This window comes from Siniperca chuatsi, linkage group LG12, assembly GCF_020085105.1.
Source record: "Siniperca chuatsi isolate FFG_IHB_CAS linkage group LG12, ASM2008510v1, whole genome shotgun sequence".
In the NCBI taxonomy this organism is placed as follows: Eukaryota; Metazoa; Chordata; class Actinopteri; order Centrarchiformes; family Sinipercidae; genus Siniperca; species Siniperca chuatsi.
Window position 1 is genome coordinate 28,335,528 of NC_058053.1, and position 16,011 is coordinate 28,351,538.

The 16,011-nt window shown below is 45.8% G+C and overlaps 2 protein-coding genes across 2 annotated transcripts; both read left to right on the forward strand.

Annotated features, from left to right (window-relative positions):
* The first annotated feature begins 7,433 nt into the window (after positions 1 to 7,433).
* Positions 7,434 to 15,661, forward strand: LOC122885150 (olfactory receptor 6N1-like). Its single transcript, XM_044215867.1, has 2 exons — positions 7,434 to 8,054; positions 13,591 to 15,661. The coding sequence occupies exon 2, from the start codon at positions 13,650 to 13,652 to the stop codon at positions 14,601 to 14,603; it is 954 nt and encodes a 317-aa protein (XP_044071802.1). The 5' UTR covers positions 7,434 to 8,054; positions 13,591 to 13,649; the 3' UTR covers positions 14,604 to 15,661.
* LOC122885149 (olfactory receptor 6N1-like) lies at positions 8,053 to 9,687 on the forward strand. The gene has a single exon (XM_044215866.1). The coding sequence runs from the start codon at positions 8,100 to 8,102 to the stop codon at positions 9,051 to 9,053; it is 954 nt and encodes a 317-aa protein (XP_044071801.1). The 5' UTR covers positions 8,053 to 8,099; the 3' UTR covers positions 9,054 to 9,687.
* Positions 15,662 to 16,011: the final 350 nt, after the last annotated feature.

Genomic DNA, 16,011 nt, shown 5'->3' on the forward strand with positions numbered 1-16,011 from the left:
AACATCTGATCGCTCTCAAATAAGATAGACTTTGTCGTAACTTGATTCTGTCTCTGTCACAGAGTTACTCACTGCCGGTGATTTCAGCCACAGTCTGTCCTCGGACCTCTGCAAGCTTGTTTCTACACCAACTGCCACGCTACACGAGCCAGCTGCCTCGTCTGCCCTGCCAACCTCACCTCCGGAGCCTGCCAACAATCGGGTCCAACCTACTGTCTCCACAGGTCCGCTGCCTGGCCGGTTCAGCTCAATACACTACACCCGCCAGTCCAGAACCTGCCTCCCGGATCTCCATCCAGAACGTCACCACTTCTTCCTCGACCCGGACCGGTCAAGTCCTCTGGGACCGAGCCCTGTCCTTACCACCGCATCGTTCTTATGACTGCTCCATAGACCTTCTTCCCGGAGCCCCTCTCCCGTCTACCTGGTTGTACAACTTATCTCGACCCAAGAGAGAGGCCATGGAAAACTACATCCGAGACTCGTTATGAACTGGGCTCATCCGTGCGTCCTCCTCGCCAGTGGGGGCACCGACACTACGCCCTTGTATTGACTACAGAGGCCTCAACCAGATCCCCATTAAAAATAAATACCCTTTGCCACTTATAAACTCCGCCTTTGAACCCCTTCACGGTCCTACGGTCTTTACAAAACTAGATCTCCAGAACGCCTATCACTTGGTTCGGATAAGGGAGGGGGATGAGTGGAAGACGGCTTTCAACACCCCCCTTACGCCAGACGTCTGCACAGATATTAGCACCACTTCTAATAGAACCTGTTGCAAAGATACCCAGCTCTGTTCCGTTGTGTTCTGCATTTTGGGTTCAGTGATCGTGCAATATGATAGAACGATCTGGCCAACATGGACCCAGCAGGCGCCAACCCGGAAGCAGCCCCATTTCATCAGGCACTAACCAGCCAGGGGATTCTGCTGGGCCAACACGAGCAGATACTACAGGCTCTCTCCGAAAGCAACCAAGCCATAGTCACCCAGATCAAGCAGCTAACTCATCAAGTATCTAGACTCACAACTCAGCTCTCAACTACGGCACCACTCACACCATCCTCGCCGACTACCCCTGCTAGCCCGCCAGCGACATCACCACCTCTCCGGGAATCCCACGCCTCCGACCCGGATCCTTTCACCGGAGATGTCACCAGATGTCGAGGTTTCCGGCTGCAATGCTCCCTGGTCTTCTGCCAGTGCCCTGTCACCTTTGCTTCGGATCAGTCTAAGGTAAGTTACATTGTGGGATTGTTAAGAGGGAGAGCATTAGCCTGGGCAGAAGCCACACATGCTAGCCAACCCCTATCGTCATTTTCCTTGGCTGAGTTTTTGGAAAAGATGAGAGGTTTTTGATCATCCAGATGCCGGTGGGAACACGGGGAAGCGGCTTTTACGGATCAGACCGGGAGACCACAGTGTGGCAGATTATTCTGTGGAGTTTCGCACCCTGGCAGCAGATTCGGGATGGAACGAGGTAGCACTAATCAGTGTGTTTGTGAAACGACTGAGTGAAACCATGAAGGATGAACTGGCAGCCTGGGAAGAACCCACTGGTCTGGACGCTTTGGTCTCGCTATGCATTTGAATGGACAACCGCATATGGGAGTGGCGCCAGGAGCGCTCCAACCGTCCTCACACCCGTCCCTCATGCAACCCGGCTGTTACTACACCCAGAACGAGATCGCTCAACCTGACTGCAGCTCCAGATCTGCAGACCCCAACCACCTCGGAGGGGGAACCCATGCAATTAGGCCGGACCCATCTGACGCCAGCCGAGCGTCTCTGTAGATGTGCAGCGGGGGAGTGTATGTACTGTGGTAACAAGGGCAATTTTCTGGCTACGTGTTTCTTGAGACCAAAAGATTAGGCTCACCAGTCGCAGTGGGGGTTCTGGTGAGCCAAGACCACCCCCATAACCAGACCCTCTATAATCAACGGAAGTCGCTCCCCTTGCTAGCCCTCATCGACTCCAGAGCAGAGGGTAATTTCCTGGACACCGAGTTGGCTCGACAGACTGGCCTCCTCACTGAGACCCTGGAGGTTCCGCGCAACGCAGAGGCACTGGATGGTAAATTCCTAGCTCAAGTTACCCACTGTACCATTCCTGTATCCTTGGTGATATCTGGAAACCACCAAGAGGAAATCCAGTTCCAACTCATCTCGTCCCCCAACACACCACTGGTCCTGGGCTTCCCCTGGCTACATCACCACAATCCACACATTGACTGGGCCAAGGGAAGTGGGCCATGGAGCCCATTCTGTCTCTCCAACTGCCTGCAATCCACTTGGTCACCTCCAGAGGCCACCGCTCATCCGGAACCCCCAGATCTATCTCTAATTCCAGAGGAATATCATGACCTTAGCGAGGTGTTCAGTAAGGACCGAGCCCTGTCCTTACCACCGCATCGTCCTTATGACTGCTCCATAGACGTTCTACCCGCAGCCCCTCTCCCATCTACCCAGTTGTACAACTTATCTCGACCCGAGAGAGAGGCCATGGAAAACTACATCCGAGACTCGTTACGCACTGGGCTCATCCGTGCGTCCTCCTCGCCAGTGGGGGCACCGACACTACGCCCTTGTATTGACTACAGAGGCCTCAACCAGATCCCCATTAAAAATAAATACCCTTTGCCACTTATAAACTCCGCCTTTGAACCCCTTCACGGTCCTACGGTCTTTACAAAACTAGATCTCCAGAACGCCTATCACTTGGTTCGGATAAGGGAGGGGGATGAGTGGGATAAGGGAGGGGGATGAGTGGAAGACGGCTTTCAACACCCCCCTTACGCCAGACTTCTGCACAGATATTAGCACCACTTCTAATAAAACCTGTTGCAAAGATACCCAGCTCTGTTCCATTGTGTTCTGCATTTTAGGTTCAGTGATCGTGCAATACGACAGCTAGCCTCTGGTCTGCAATCTCCATCCTGCACCTGGCCTGCCTTTCTTTCGGCTAGACTCGGGATCTTTAGCCTCTGACCTTCCTCTCAGTCAGCGAGCCTGGGGATCGCAAGCCTCTGGCCTCCCTGCCCTGAGCCAGCTAACCTCCCATCTGCCTGCCCTGATGCTGTGTTTCCTGAACTCTGTCAGCCTTCAATGGACCAGTTGAGGAACCACCCTGATGTCCAGCTGCAATTTTTCGTTGGGTCTCGCCTTGCCATTTTCAAGGGATGGAGACCCCAGAAGAAGGCGTGGTTCCCATGGGTCCTGATGCAATTGGCTTTCTCCACTGCCCAGTGCCAAATCTTCCAGATCTCCATTCGGCCGTCCTCAACGACGCCTTGCCAGATGTTCCAACCTGCACCTGGACTGCCTCCCATTCGGCTAGCCTCGGGATCGTTAGTCTTTGGCCTGCCTCTCAGTCGGCTAGCCTCGGGATCGCTAGCCTCTGGCCTGCCTGCCCTGAGCCAGCTAGACTTCTGCCTGCCTGCCCTGATCCTGTATTTCCTGAACCCTATGAGCCAATGGACCAGTTGACGAACCACCCTGATGTCCAGCCAAAATTTTTGGGGTGGAGAGACCAGAAGAAGGTTTGGTCCCCACGGCTCCTGATGCCATTTTCTTTCTCTGCTGCCCAGCGCCAGAGAGCCTCCGCCAGATCAGCCAGATCTCCAGTGGGCTCCACTGAGGTCTCCTGCTCTCCACGGAGCCTGCTCACAGTTCTGTCCTCTGTATGCCCACTATTCACCTCAAGCACTTCACTGTCACAACTTTAGCCAACTCCTATTCACACATTCTCTTATCTACTCTGTTTCCCTGCTACATACTAACTCTCCTGTCATTTCAGATCTAGCTACTCCCTTCTGCCCTGCAGTAACCCCTTTACCGCCATTCCCCATCACCTGGCATCCCCGTCTACCTGCACCCCTTTTCCCACTTTCCCTCACTTTCCAGCTTTATGTTCTGCCTGCCTGACTTTATGATCCTGCATGATTCCCTGCCTGATCATCGGACTTCTGCCCCTGTTTGGATAAGTTTTCCTATTTTGATCTGTCTGCCTGGATTTGACTTTTTCATGTTTTTGACCATGAGTACACCTGAACATTTACCAAACCTGCTTGTCTCTGAGCCAAGTTCACACCTAATTATTTACTGAGCCATTACAGTACAAACTGGCCAGAATGGACATAGCTGACTCAGATTCTGTGTGTCAAGAACAGGTGGCACAGGCCAGTGCCATCCACCGCCAAGAGCAGCAGCTTACCTCCATTGCAGTGGGGCCTCCAGTAGATCTCCGTCTGCCATGAGTGGGTTCTGGAATCCATCCGTGGACAGATCCAGCAGCTCTCCGGTCCTGGTCAAGCTACAGCTTTGGCACCTCCGCCCAGCACTCCTGCTCTCCCCACTCCTGTTTCCGAGCCCCGTCTCAATCCTCCCGAACACTATTCAGGGAATCCAGTGGTAAGTTGGCCTTTCCTCATCTTGAAGCTCCAGTACTCCTCCTTACCATCTGAGTGGTCCTGCATGGCCTACATCATCTCCCAGCTCATTGACAGAGCCAGGGAATGGGCCACCTCCAACTGGGAAAGACAATGCCCGGCCTGCTCAACTATGAACTCAAGAAGGTGTTCGACCACATGACTCCAGGAAGAGAAGAAGCTTGTGGCATGTTCAGCCTGTGGAATGCTCCTTCTCTCTTCGATTCCTTTTATAGTGGACTTTCTGATGTCATTAAAGATGATCCGGTGGCCCAAGGATCTCCACATACTCACTTCCCTCCACACTTTCTACACATGCCAAACTGCAGCCCGTTTACCAAAGAATACTGAAGACACCGCTTGTGTGGTAGTTTGAGGTTTGGTCACTTTCTGCTTTATTTTGTAGTGTGTTAATTCCCTTGTGTGTCTTGTGGTTTTACTTCCTGTCTTTGTTTGCTTTCCCTCCAGTATTGATTGTTGGCCCTTTCTTGATTGTTTGCACCTGTGTCTCGTTGTCTCGCCTCCCCTAGGTTATTTAGCCCGGGTCTCTTTCTTTGTTCAGTGTCGGATCATTGTGATTACTGCATGGTGTTGCTCCTGTCTTGTCTTGCTCCTGTCTTGTCTTGTTCCTGTCTTGTTTTGCTCCTGTCTTGTGTTGTTCCTGTCTTGTTTTGCTCCTGTCTTGTGTTGCTCCTGTCTTGTGTGTGTCCCGTTTGGTGCACTTTTGGTTATACCTGGTTTCCGTGCCCAGTTCTCCGGCATTCTTACCATGAGTTCTGTTTTGGATTCTTTGACTTCCTTAGACCATGTCTGGATTTTAAACTTTGCCTGCTCCCTCATTGGACTCACTTCCCTGTTTCCATCTCAGCCAGCCGGTAACCTATTCCCTATTACCTGGACCTAGATCTGCCTATTTTCCTGTCTGCTTACGGGTCTGTCTACCTGTACCTGCCTGTAAACCACATCACCCCAAAAAACACTGTAGCCATCCGGCTACTTCACCCTCATTCCGCTTCCTGGTCATCTGCATTTGGGTCCACATGCTACTACATGCCATACGACAGAATGATCCGACCATAAAATGGACCCAGCAGATTTTGGTTCCCTCTCAGAGGAGCTCCAGGAGGTAAATGCCATTCTTGAGAGACTGCATTTGTCCATAGCGGGCTCCACAGATGTTGAACGCAGGCTGGTTGCATATTCCTTGATGGAGGAAGCAGTCTTGTCAAGGCCCAGGCTATTGGTCATGCCGGCCACGGCTACGAATTTAACTGTAATCTCCGGCCTCAAGCAAAACCTCCAGACTGCTTCTCTTTCTGCTAGCCTCCAGCCTGCACCCAGGTCTATTAGACTCAAGATCATGAGCCTACAACCTGCCTGTCCTGAGCCAGTCCCACCCCAGAACCCGTACCTAGGCACCTGCCTGGCTTTTGGAGGCCCTACCAACCATCAGCCTTCACCCCTTCACCCAATCCCTTGCCGCCGCTGGATCGCAGCCGCCTCCTGCCCCGGTTAGATCGCAGCACGCCGCAGATCTGTTTGCTGGGTCGCAGCATGCCACTGAATTCTCTGCCGGATCACAGCAGTACCCTCCTTCTCTGCCGGAGTGGCAGGCTCCAGGTTCCTGGACATCACTGGTTCTGCCAGCTCCTCTACCAGTCTCTCCATCGCCAGCTTCCAGGACTCCCGAAGGGTTCCGTCTTCGCCCCTGGACTCCTGAAGGGTTTAGTCTTCGCTGCCAGTCTCCAGAAGGTCTCAGGCAAAGTCCTCTCCACACACCCTTGTGGTTTGACTTCCTGTCTTTGTTTGCTTTCCCTCCAGTTTTGATTGTTGGCCCTTCCTTGATTGTTTGCACCTGTGTCTCGTTGTCTCACCTCCCCTAGGGTATTTAGTCTGGGTTTCTTTCTTTGTTGAGTGTCAGATCATTGTGATTACTGTATGGTGTTGTTTCTGCATGGTGTTGCTCATGTCTTGTGTGTGTCACCGTTTGGTTGTACCTGGTTCCCGTGCCCAGTTCCCCGGCATTCTTACCGTGAGTTCTGTTTTGGATTCTTTGTCTCCCTTGGACCGTGTCTGGAATTTTGAACTTTGCCTACCCCCTATTGGATTGCTTAGCATCATTGGACTCACTTCCCTGTTTCCACCTCTACCAGCCGGTAACCCAGTCCCTATAACCTGGACCTAGATCTTCCTATTTTCCTGTTACCTGTTTGTTACCTGTCTGCCTACCGGTCTGTCTGCCTGTACCTGCCTGTAAACCACATCACCCCCAATAAACACTGGTCGTCTGCATTTGGGTCCACATACTACTACATGCCATACGACAGCTTGAGTGCTTCGGCTCACCTGATTGGTTTATGTACCACAGTCACAGTAAACTATTTGTTTGTTGGCCTGTTAGCCTGTGGATACTTTTCCTGCTGCCTGCAGAGTTTGTTGAGAGTCGCTGCTGCAGTTTGGCTGATAGTTAGACAACGTTAAGTGCCTGTTAGTTTTAATAATTGTTTTGCATTTGGTTCAAATACTTTCTCCACGTTGTTTCTTATTTCTGCTAGTCATGATACAACATACAAGTTGATAGATTTTTGATTATCTAACGTTACTGTAAAAATAAACATGTAGCATTAACACATTTATCATAGTAAGTAGTAAAGTAAAACTTCTCTTGAATTCATATGTTATCAGCTTTATGTAGCCTACAGCTTTATATTTTGGGAGGATAATGAAGAATATTGCTTAACTTCCACTTGATACAACATATCATGTTAATGTGTCCTGCACTCTTGTGGTCTGAAAGGTGCGCAACACAAAATACTGGAAAACTCAAAATGCTCATAACACTCAATACATTTAGAAGTCTGGACTCAGGTGTACCGAGGCAACACAACACTCACACACACGTAGTCAGTCTGTGACACACTTAACCTCCCTTTGGACCCTGTTTGCACACGTGGCTGCTCTGTGTAACAGCAGAACAGGATAAAGGTTCAGCAGCTGCCTCAGTCAAGGGGAGGATGCTGTGTATTTTTCAAAATCTGAACGTACATGCAATGTTGCAAAGATTGTTTTCCAAATGTCTTTATGACTTTATTAGCTGGATAGGCAAAACAACAGGACTTATATAAACAGTACATACAGTATATTTTGTTGCCTGATATATGTGAATATTTTCACAGCCATTATAGAACATAAAAGTAGAAAACTTCCTTAAACTGTCAAAGTTTTTTCACAATGGTTGATTGCAATTGTACTGCTGTCAGTGAATAATGGTAAAGTTTTCACTTTTGAAAAAGGACATTTTGAATCTCTGTCATGTGTGAGCCTTGATAACCTGGATATATCTCTTCTTCTTTCATTGAACTGAACATTTGTTCAAAATGTTAGTTTGCTTGTGCATTTTGCATGTGACACTGACATTTTTTCAACCATGTGTATTCTTTGAAGTGCCTGAAATTTGTTAGTTATGCTGAAAAATGCTGGTAAAAATGTTGAAATGTGCAACTTATGCAACGTAAATGCATGCAGGCTTATGTTATGTGTCTTGCTGAAATAAGTGTTCAATAGGAAATCTTTCTCAGGTATTAAATTTAACTTTTTGTCCTCTTTTGATCTGTCTTTTCCTCTCCCTCCATCACTCACTTCTCTTCTTCCAGCTCTGCTGCTGTGCAGACATGAAGAGCAACAACAGCCTGAATCCTTTACACTTTCAGTTCACACTATTTGGAGATTCTGGGCCCCTCAGATATCTGTTCTTCTGTCTGTGTCTGTTGATCTACATGACTATAATCTCTGCAAATGTTCTCATTATTCTGACAGTCTGCCTGGAGAAGACTCTGCAACAACCCATGTACATGTTTATCTCCTTTCTGTCTTTAAACTCTCTGTACGGCTCAGCCGGCTTCTTCCCGAGATTCCTGATGGACATTCTGTCTGACACTCATTTGATCTCACATGCATCTTGTTTCATTCAGATATATGTTATCTACACCTATGCATCATACGAAATGACTATCCTCAGCATCATGGCCTACGATAGATTTGTTGCTATTTGCCAGCCTTTGCACTATCACAGCAAAATGACGTTTAGGATGGTGAGGCATCTTTTGATTTTTGCTGTGCTCTACCCTGCAGTTGCTCTTGGCTTCAGCCTTTATCTTACTGTTCGATTGCCTTTGTGTGGAAATAAACTGCACAGGGTTTTCTGTTCTAACTTGCCTGTGGTTCAGCTCTCCTGTGTGGACACAACCCTGAACAACATAGTCGGTCAGTTTATTACAACAACAACCGTCTTCATCCCCCTGTTCTTTGTCCTGTACACCTATCTACGGATTCTGCTTGTGTGCAGGAGAAGCTCGTCTGAATTCAGAGGAAAGGCCTTACAAACCTGCCTGCCCCACATGGTGACATTTGTGACCTATTCGTTCTCTGTCTTCTGTGATGTGTCATTGACTCGATTTGAGGCTGATAAAATTAATCCAGTCATCACAGTTGTTTTATCTTTAGAGTATTTGATCATTCCCCCCATCAATAACCCTCTAGTTTATGGCCTGAATCTGCCTCAAATCAAAGGAGTGATTTTTAGATTTTTGAAGATACACAAAATGGTTCCTGCTGTCAAAATTTAAAACTCATCATGCACATACTGTATAGCAAACAATGAAGCTTTAAGCCAGTGTTGTTGACCAAATATACTTCTGGAATATGTTGAATGTATTTATCCATGGATTTGTTTGCGATCACATTAATTTTAAGGAGATCGGAATATCAATGAATAGAATAGATGTAATATTAAAATAGATAAACCTGAACCACAACAATGATATTGGTATTGTACAAGTTAATGTATGGTTCAACTGACAGCTCCACAGGCGAAAATACATATTTGAAACTCACAAGCTAGAATTCAATTTGATAAGTTTTTAGGTGTGTATGGTTGGAATTTGGATGTTAGATGTGTCTTTGTTGTATGTTCTGTTTTTAGCTAAATATGTGTAGGCTACTAAATTTCAGGTCAATCCATCCAAAAGTGGTTGAGACATCTCACTAAAAGCCAAAAATGTCAACCTGCTGGTAGAAGGGAAAAGTCAGAGGACTAAAGTCAGTAATATATTTTCTTTGGTTTCTTTAATTGTTGAGATATTTGAGTCTGGACCAAAGTAGCTGTTTTAGTCTTAATTTTATCGCATATTTTCTTGTACTGTCACTGTTGAGTCATTTGTATGTTGTTTTATATTACTGGAATAAAGATTTTAAAACTAAGATGTATTCCAGCATAACTGTGATAGATGCGTTAGCAGAGATGAAAAGATGAAGCTTATTTGGAGGGGAGACATGTTGCAATGGATAGGGAACAATGGAGGAAGCTCACTGTGGCCTTACGTCCCCCGGGGGACAAAGAGGATGAAGCCAGTAAGCAGGTGTGTGTGGACAAACCGGCCCCTCTTCTCATTTCTCATTCTAGTTGAATTGGGTGTAGCCTACATTCAACGATGAAAAAATGAGTGATATCATGGTGAAATGTCATTAAGGAATGCCTTTAGAACAGCACCTTACGAGGCGCTACACAAACCATGAAGGGCAGAAAGTTCGATTGTGCATTTGATCATCTTAAATAATAAATAAAACTCATGAATACAAAAGGAACACTTATATTTGTAATGTCCTGCTCCCACCACAGTTTATATTTTCTGTCTGTGTGTCATTCCTCTTTTTTACGTCACTAGTGCTGAAAAGACTTCTGCAATGGATACACCTGTGCATCCTCGCTCATAGCTCCTCCAGCAAGCCTCCTCTCTCCTCCCTTCTCTCTCCTCGAGATACATTTTAGGATTCCTTCAAGTTGACGTGCTGAGATCAATTTCCAGGTGACAGGCAAGAGGACAGAGGAGAGAGGAGACGAGGTGGCACGCAATAGAGAAATGAGAAGAGCCCTCTGTCTCCTAGTAATTATGTTTATATACTACTAATCTGCAGCTAGGATTCAATTTTTTCACAACATAATGAGGAAACATTGTTAATTACATATCTGCCGCAAAGTCACAAAATGTTGAAACTAACAATGTTTTTCATACAATATCCAGCAACAAAAGCACGATTTTTCTATGTTTAGGCACTCACAGCACTTGGTTAAGGTTAGAGAGAGACCAGGGTCTTGGTTTAATACTGAAAAAATCAACAGTTACACAAACCACAAGACATGAGGTGTGTCATATTCTGCCTCTCTGTCCCTCCCTCCGGCCACATTCCCACTTCCCGAGGCCCTTTCGTTACCATTCTCTACCTGTCCCCCAGATAACCTCAGACTTCTTCCAATGTTGCTTTATGCCTATCTTTTCTCCCTCTGAACCCTGCAACCTGTATCTGTACCTGCCTACCTGCCTGCCTGTCTGCACCCTTTTCCTGCCACATTCAGGTTATCTGTGGATTCTCACTTCTGTTTGGACCCATGTCAATAAGCTTACATATCTTCACTTTTCCTAAATGAAGAGCTAGGCTTTCTCAAGTTCCTTGCTGCCGTCTGGACACAGGACCCTGAATTTGCCCATGAAGTGGCTTTCTCCGGGTGGAAGTTTTATCCAAGCACAGCTCCAAATCCTGTTTCACCTGAGCCCATCACTCCAGCATCCTCTGCATCCCAGTCAGCTAGCCACCGGCCTGCAACCTCCATGCAGCACCTGGCCTTCCTCTCACTCAGCTAGCCTCGGGATCGCTAGCCTCTGGCCTCCCTGCCCTGAGCCAGCTAACCTCCCATCTGCCTGCCCTAATGCAGTGTTTTTGCTGAACTGTGTGAGCCTTCAATGGACCAGTTGAGGAACCACCCTGATGTACAGCCGCAATTTTTCCTTGGGTCTTGCCTTGCCATTTTCAAGGGATGGAGACCCCAGAAGAAGGCATGGTTCCCATGGGTCCTGATGCAATTGGCTTTCTCCGCTGCCCAGTGCCAAATCTTCCAGATCTCCATTCGGCCGTCCCCAACGACGCCTTGCCAGATGTTCCAGCCTGCACCTGGACTGCCTCCCATTTGGCTAGCCTCGGGATCGTTAGTCTTTGGCCTGCCTCTCAGTCGGCTACCCTCGGGATCGTTACCTCTGGACTTCTTCTCAGTCAGCTAGCCTCTGGCCTCCCTTCCATGAGCTAGCTAGCCTCCCATCTGCCTGCCCAGATCATGTATTTCCTGAACCCTATGAGCCTTCAATGGACCAGTTGAGGAACCACCCTGATGTCCAGCAAAAAATTTTGCTTGGGTCTCACCTCGCCGTTTTTAAGGGGTGGAGACCCCAGAAGAAGACGTGGTCCCCCATGGCTCCTGATGCCATTTTCTTTCTCTGCTGCCCAGCGCCACAGAGCCCTCCACCAGATCAGCCAGATGTCAAGTCGGCTCCACTGAGGTCTCCTGCTTTCCACGGTCCCTGCTCACAGTTCTGTACTCTGTGCGCCCATCATTCACCTCGACCACTTCACTGTCATAATTTTAGCCAACTCCTAGCTCCAGCTACTCCCTTCTGTCCTACAGTAACCCCTTTCCCACCATTCCCCATCACCAGGCCTCCCCGTCCACCTGCACCCCTGTTCCCACTTTCCCTCATTAGTCCTGCAGTATATAAACCATCCCACATTTTCATTCATGTTAATTGTGCTTTCCAGCTTTTTGTTCTGCCTGCCAGACTTTACCTGCATGATCCCATGCCTGATCATCGGACTTCTGTCGCTGTTTGGATTAGTTTGCCCATTTTGATCTGCCAGCCTGGTTTTGACTTTTTCATGTTCTTGACCACGAGTACAGCTGAACATTTACCAAACCTGCTTGTCTCTGAGCCAAGTTCACACCTTCAAACTCGCTTCCCTCCACATTTCCTGTACATGCCAAACTGCTGCTCGTATACCAAAGAATACCGAAGAGACCGCTTGAGTGCTTCGGCTCACCTGATTGGTTCATGTACCACAGTCAAAGTAGACTAGGTGTTTGTTGGCCTGTTAGCCTGTGGATACTTTTCCTGCTGCCTGCAGAGTTTGTTGAGAGTCGCTGCTGCAGTTTGGCTGATAGTTAGACAACTTTAAGTGCCTGTTAGTTTTAATAATTGTCTTGCATTTGGTTTAAATACTGTCTCCACGTCGTTTCTTATTTCTGCTAGTCATGATACAACATACGAGTTGATAGATTTTTGATTATCTAACGTTACTGTAAAAATAAACATGTAGCATTAACACAATTATCACAGAAAGTAAAGTAAAACTTCTCTTGAATTCATATGTTATCAGCTTTATGTAGCCTACAGCCTTTTATTTTGGGAGGATAATGAAGCATATTGCTTTACTTCCACTTGATACCCACATAACATGTTAGTGTGTCCTGCACTCTTGTGGTCTGAAAGGTGCGCAACACAAAATACTGGAAAACTCAAAATGCTCATAACACTAAGGTGTACCGAGGCAACACAACACTCACACACACGTAGTCAGTCTGTGACACACTTAACCTCCCTTTGGACCCTGTTTGCACACGTGGCTGCTCTCAGTGTAAAAGCAGAACAGGATAAAGGTTCAGCAGCTGCCTCAGTCTAGGGGAGGATGCTGTGTATTTTTCAAAATCTGAACTTACATGCAATGTTGCAAAGATTGTTTTCCAAATGTCTTTATGACTTTATTAGCTGGATAGGCAAAACAACAGGACTTATATAAACAGTGCATACAGTATATTTTGTTGCCTGATATATGTGAATATTTTCACAGCCATTATAGAACATAAAAGTAGAAAACTTCCTTAAACTGTCAAAGTTTTTTCACAATGGTTGATTGTAATTGTACTGCTGTCAGTGAATAATGGTAAAGTTTTCACTTTTGAAAAAGGACATTTTGAATCTCTGTCATGTGTGAGCCTTGATAACCTGGATATATATCTTCTTCTTTCATTGAACTGAACATTTGTTCAAAATGTTAGTTTGCTTGTGCATTTTGCGTTGGACACTGACATTTTTTCAACCATGTGTATTCTTTGAAGTGCCTGAAATTTGTTAGTTATGCTGAAAAATGCTGGTGAAAATGTTGAAATGTGCAACTTATGCAACGTAAATGCATGCAGGCTTATGTTATGTGTCTTGCTGAAATAAGTGTTCAATAGGAAATCTTTCTCAGGTATTAAATTTAACTTTTTGTCCTCTTTTCCTCTCCCTCTCCCTCCATCACTCTCACTTCTCTTCTTCCAGCTCTGCTGCTGTGCAGACATGAAGAGCAACAACAGCATGAATCCTTTATACTTTCAGTTCACACTATTTGGAGATTCTGGGCCCCTCAGATATCTGTTCTTCTGTCTGTGTCTGTTGATCTACATGACTATAATCTCTGCAAATGTTCTCATTATTCTGACAGTCTGCCTGGAGAAGACTCTGCATCAACCCATGTACATGTTTATCTCCTTTCTGTCTTTAAACTCTCTGTACGGCTCAGCCGGCTTCTTCCCGAGATTCCTGATGGACATTCTGTCTGACACTCATTTGATCTCACGTGCATCTTGTTTCATTCAGATGTATGTTATCTACAGCTATGCATCATACGAAATGACTATCCTCAGCATCATGGCCTACGATAGATTTGTTGCTATTTGCCAGCCTTTGCACTATCACAGCAAAATGACGTTGAGTATGGTGAGGCATCTTTTGATTTTTGCTGTGCTCTACCCTGCAGTTGCTCTTAGCTTCTGTCTTTATCTTACTGTTCGATTGCCTTTGTGTGGAAATAAACTGCACAGGCTTTTCTGTTCTAACTGGCCTGTGGTTCAGCTCTCCTGTGTGGACACAACCCTGAACAACATAGTCGGTCAGTTTGTTACAACAACAACCGTCTTCATCCCCCTGTTCTTTGTCCTATACACCTATCTACGGATTCTGCTTGTGTGCAGGAGAAGCTCGTCTGAATTCAGAGGAAAGGCCTTACAAACCTGCCTGCCCCACATGGTGACATTTGTGACCTATTCGTTCTCTGTCTTCTGTGATGTGTCATTGACTCGACTTGAGGCTGATAAAATTAATCCAGTCATCACAGTTGTTTTATCTTTAGAGTATCTGATCATTCCCCCCATCAATAACCCTCTAGTTTATGGCCTGAATCTGCCTCAAATCAAAGGAGTGATTTTTAGATTTTTGAAGATACACAAAATGGTTCCTGCTGTCAAAATTTAAAACTCATCATGCACATACTGTATAGCAAACAATGAAGCTTTAAGCCAGTGTTGTTGACAAAATATACTTCTGGAATATCTGGAATGTATTTATCCATGGATTTGTTTGCGATCACATTAATTTTAAGGAGATCGGAATATCAATGAATAGAATAGATGTAATATTAAAATAGATAAACCTGAATCACAACAATGATATTGATATTGTACAAGTTAATGTATGGTTCAACTGACAGCTCCACAGGCGAAAATACATATTTGAAACTCACAAGCTAGAATTCAATTTAATAAGTTTTTAGGTGTGTATGGTGGGAATTTGGATGTTAGATGTGTCTTTGTTGTTGTATTTTCTGTTTTTAGCTAAATGTGTGTAGGCTACTAAATTTCAGGTCAATCCATCTAAAAGTTGTTGAGACATCTCACTAAAAGCCAAAAATGTCAACCTGCTGGTAGAAGGGAAAAGTCAGAGGACTAAAGTCAGTAATATATTTTCTTTGGTTTCTTTAATTGTTGAGATATTTGAGTCTGGACCAAAGTAGCTTTTTAGTCTTAATTTTATCACATATTTTCTTGTACTGTCACTGTTGAGTCATTTGTATGTTTTTTTATATTACTGGAATAAAGATTTTAAAACTAAGATGTATTCCAGCATAACTGTGATAGATGAGCTAGCAGAGATGAAAAGATGAAGCTTATTTGGAGGGGAGACATGTTGCAATAGATAGTGAACAATGGAGGAAGCTCACTGTGGCCTTACGTCCCCCGGGGGACAAAGAGGATGAAGCCAGTAAGCAGGTGTGTGTGGATCAACCGGCCCCTCTTCTCATTTCTCATTCTAGTTGAATTGGGTGTAGCCTACATTCAACGATGAAAAAATGAGTATCATGGTGAAATGTCATTAAGGAATGCCTTTAGAACAGCACCTTACGAGGCGCTACACAAACCATGAAGTGCAGAAAGTTCGATCGAGCATTTGATCATCTTATATAATGAATAAAACTCATGAATACAAAAGGAACACTTATATTTGTAATGTCCTGCTCCCACCACAGTTTATATTTTCTGTCTGTGTGTCATTCCTCTTTTTTACGTCACTAGTGCTGAAAAGACTTCTGCAATGGATACACCTGTGCATCCTCGCTCATAGCTCCTCCAGCAAGCCTCCTCTCTCCTCCCTTCTCTCTCCTCGAGATACATTTTAGGATTCCTTCAAGTTGACGTGCTGAGATCAATTTCCAGGTGACAGGCAAGAGCACAGAGGAGAGAGGAGACGAGGTGGCACGCAATAGAGAAATGAGAAGAGCCCTCTGTCTCCTAGTAATTATGTTTATATACTACTAATCTGCAGCTAGGATTCAATTTTTTCACAACATAATGAGGAAACATTGTTAATTACATATCTGCTGCAA

Excerpts from the sequence above, each read along its gene's own strand:
- LOC122885149 (XM_044215866.1), top strand. The coding sequence starts at position 8,100 with ATGAAGAGCAACAACAGCCTGAATCCTTTACACTTTCAGTTCACACTA.
- LOC122885150 (XM_044215867.1), top strand. The coding sequence starts at position 13,650 with ATGAAGAGCAACAACAGCATGAATCCTTTATACTTTCAGTTCACACTA.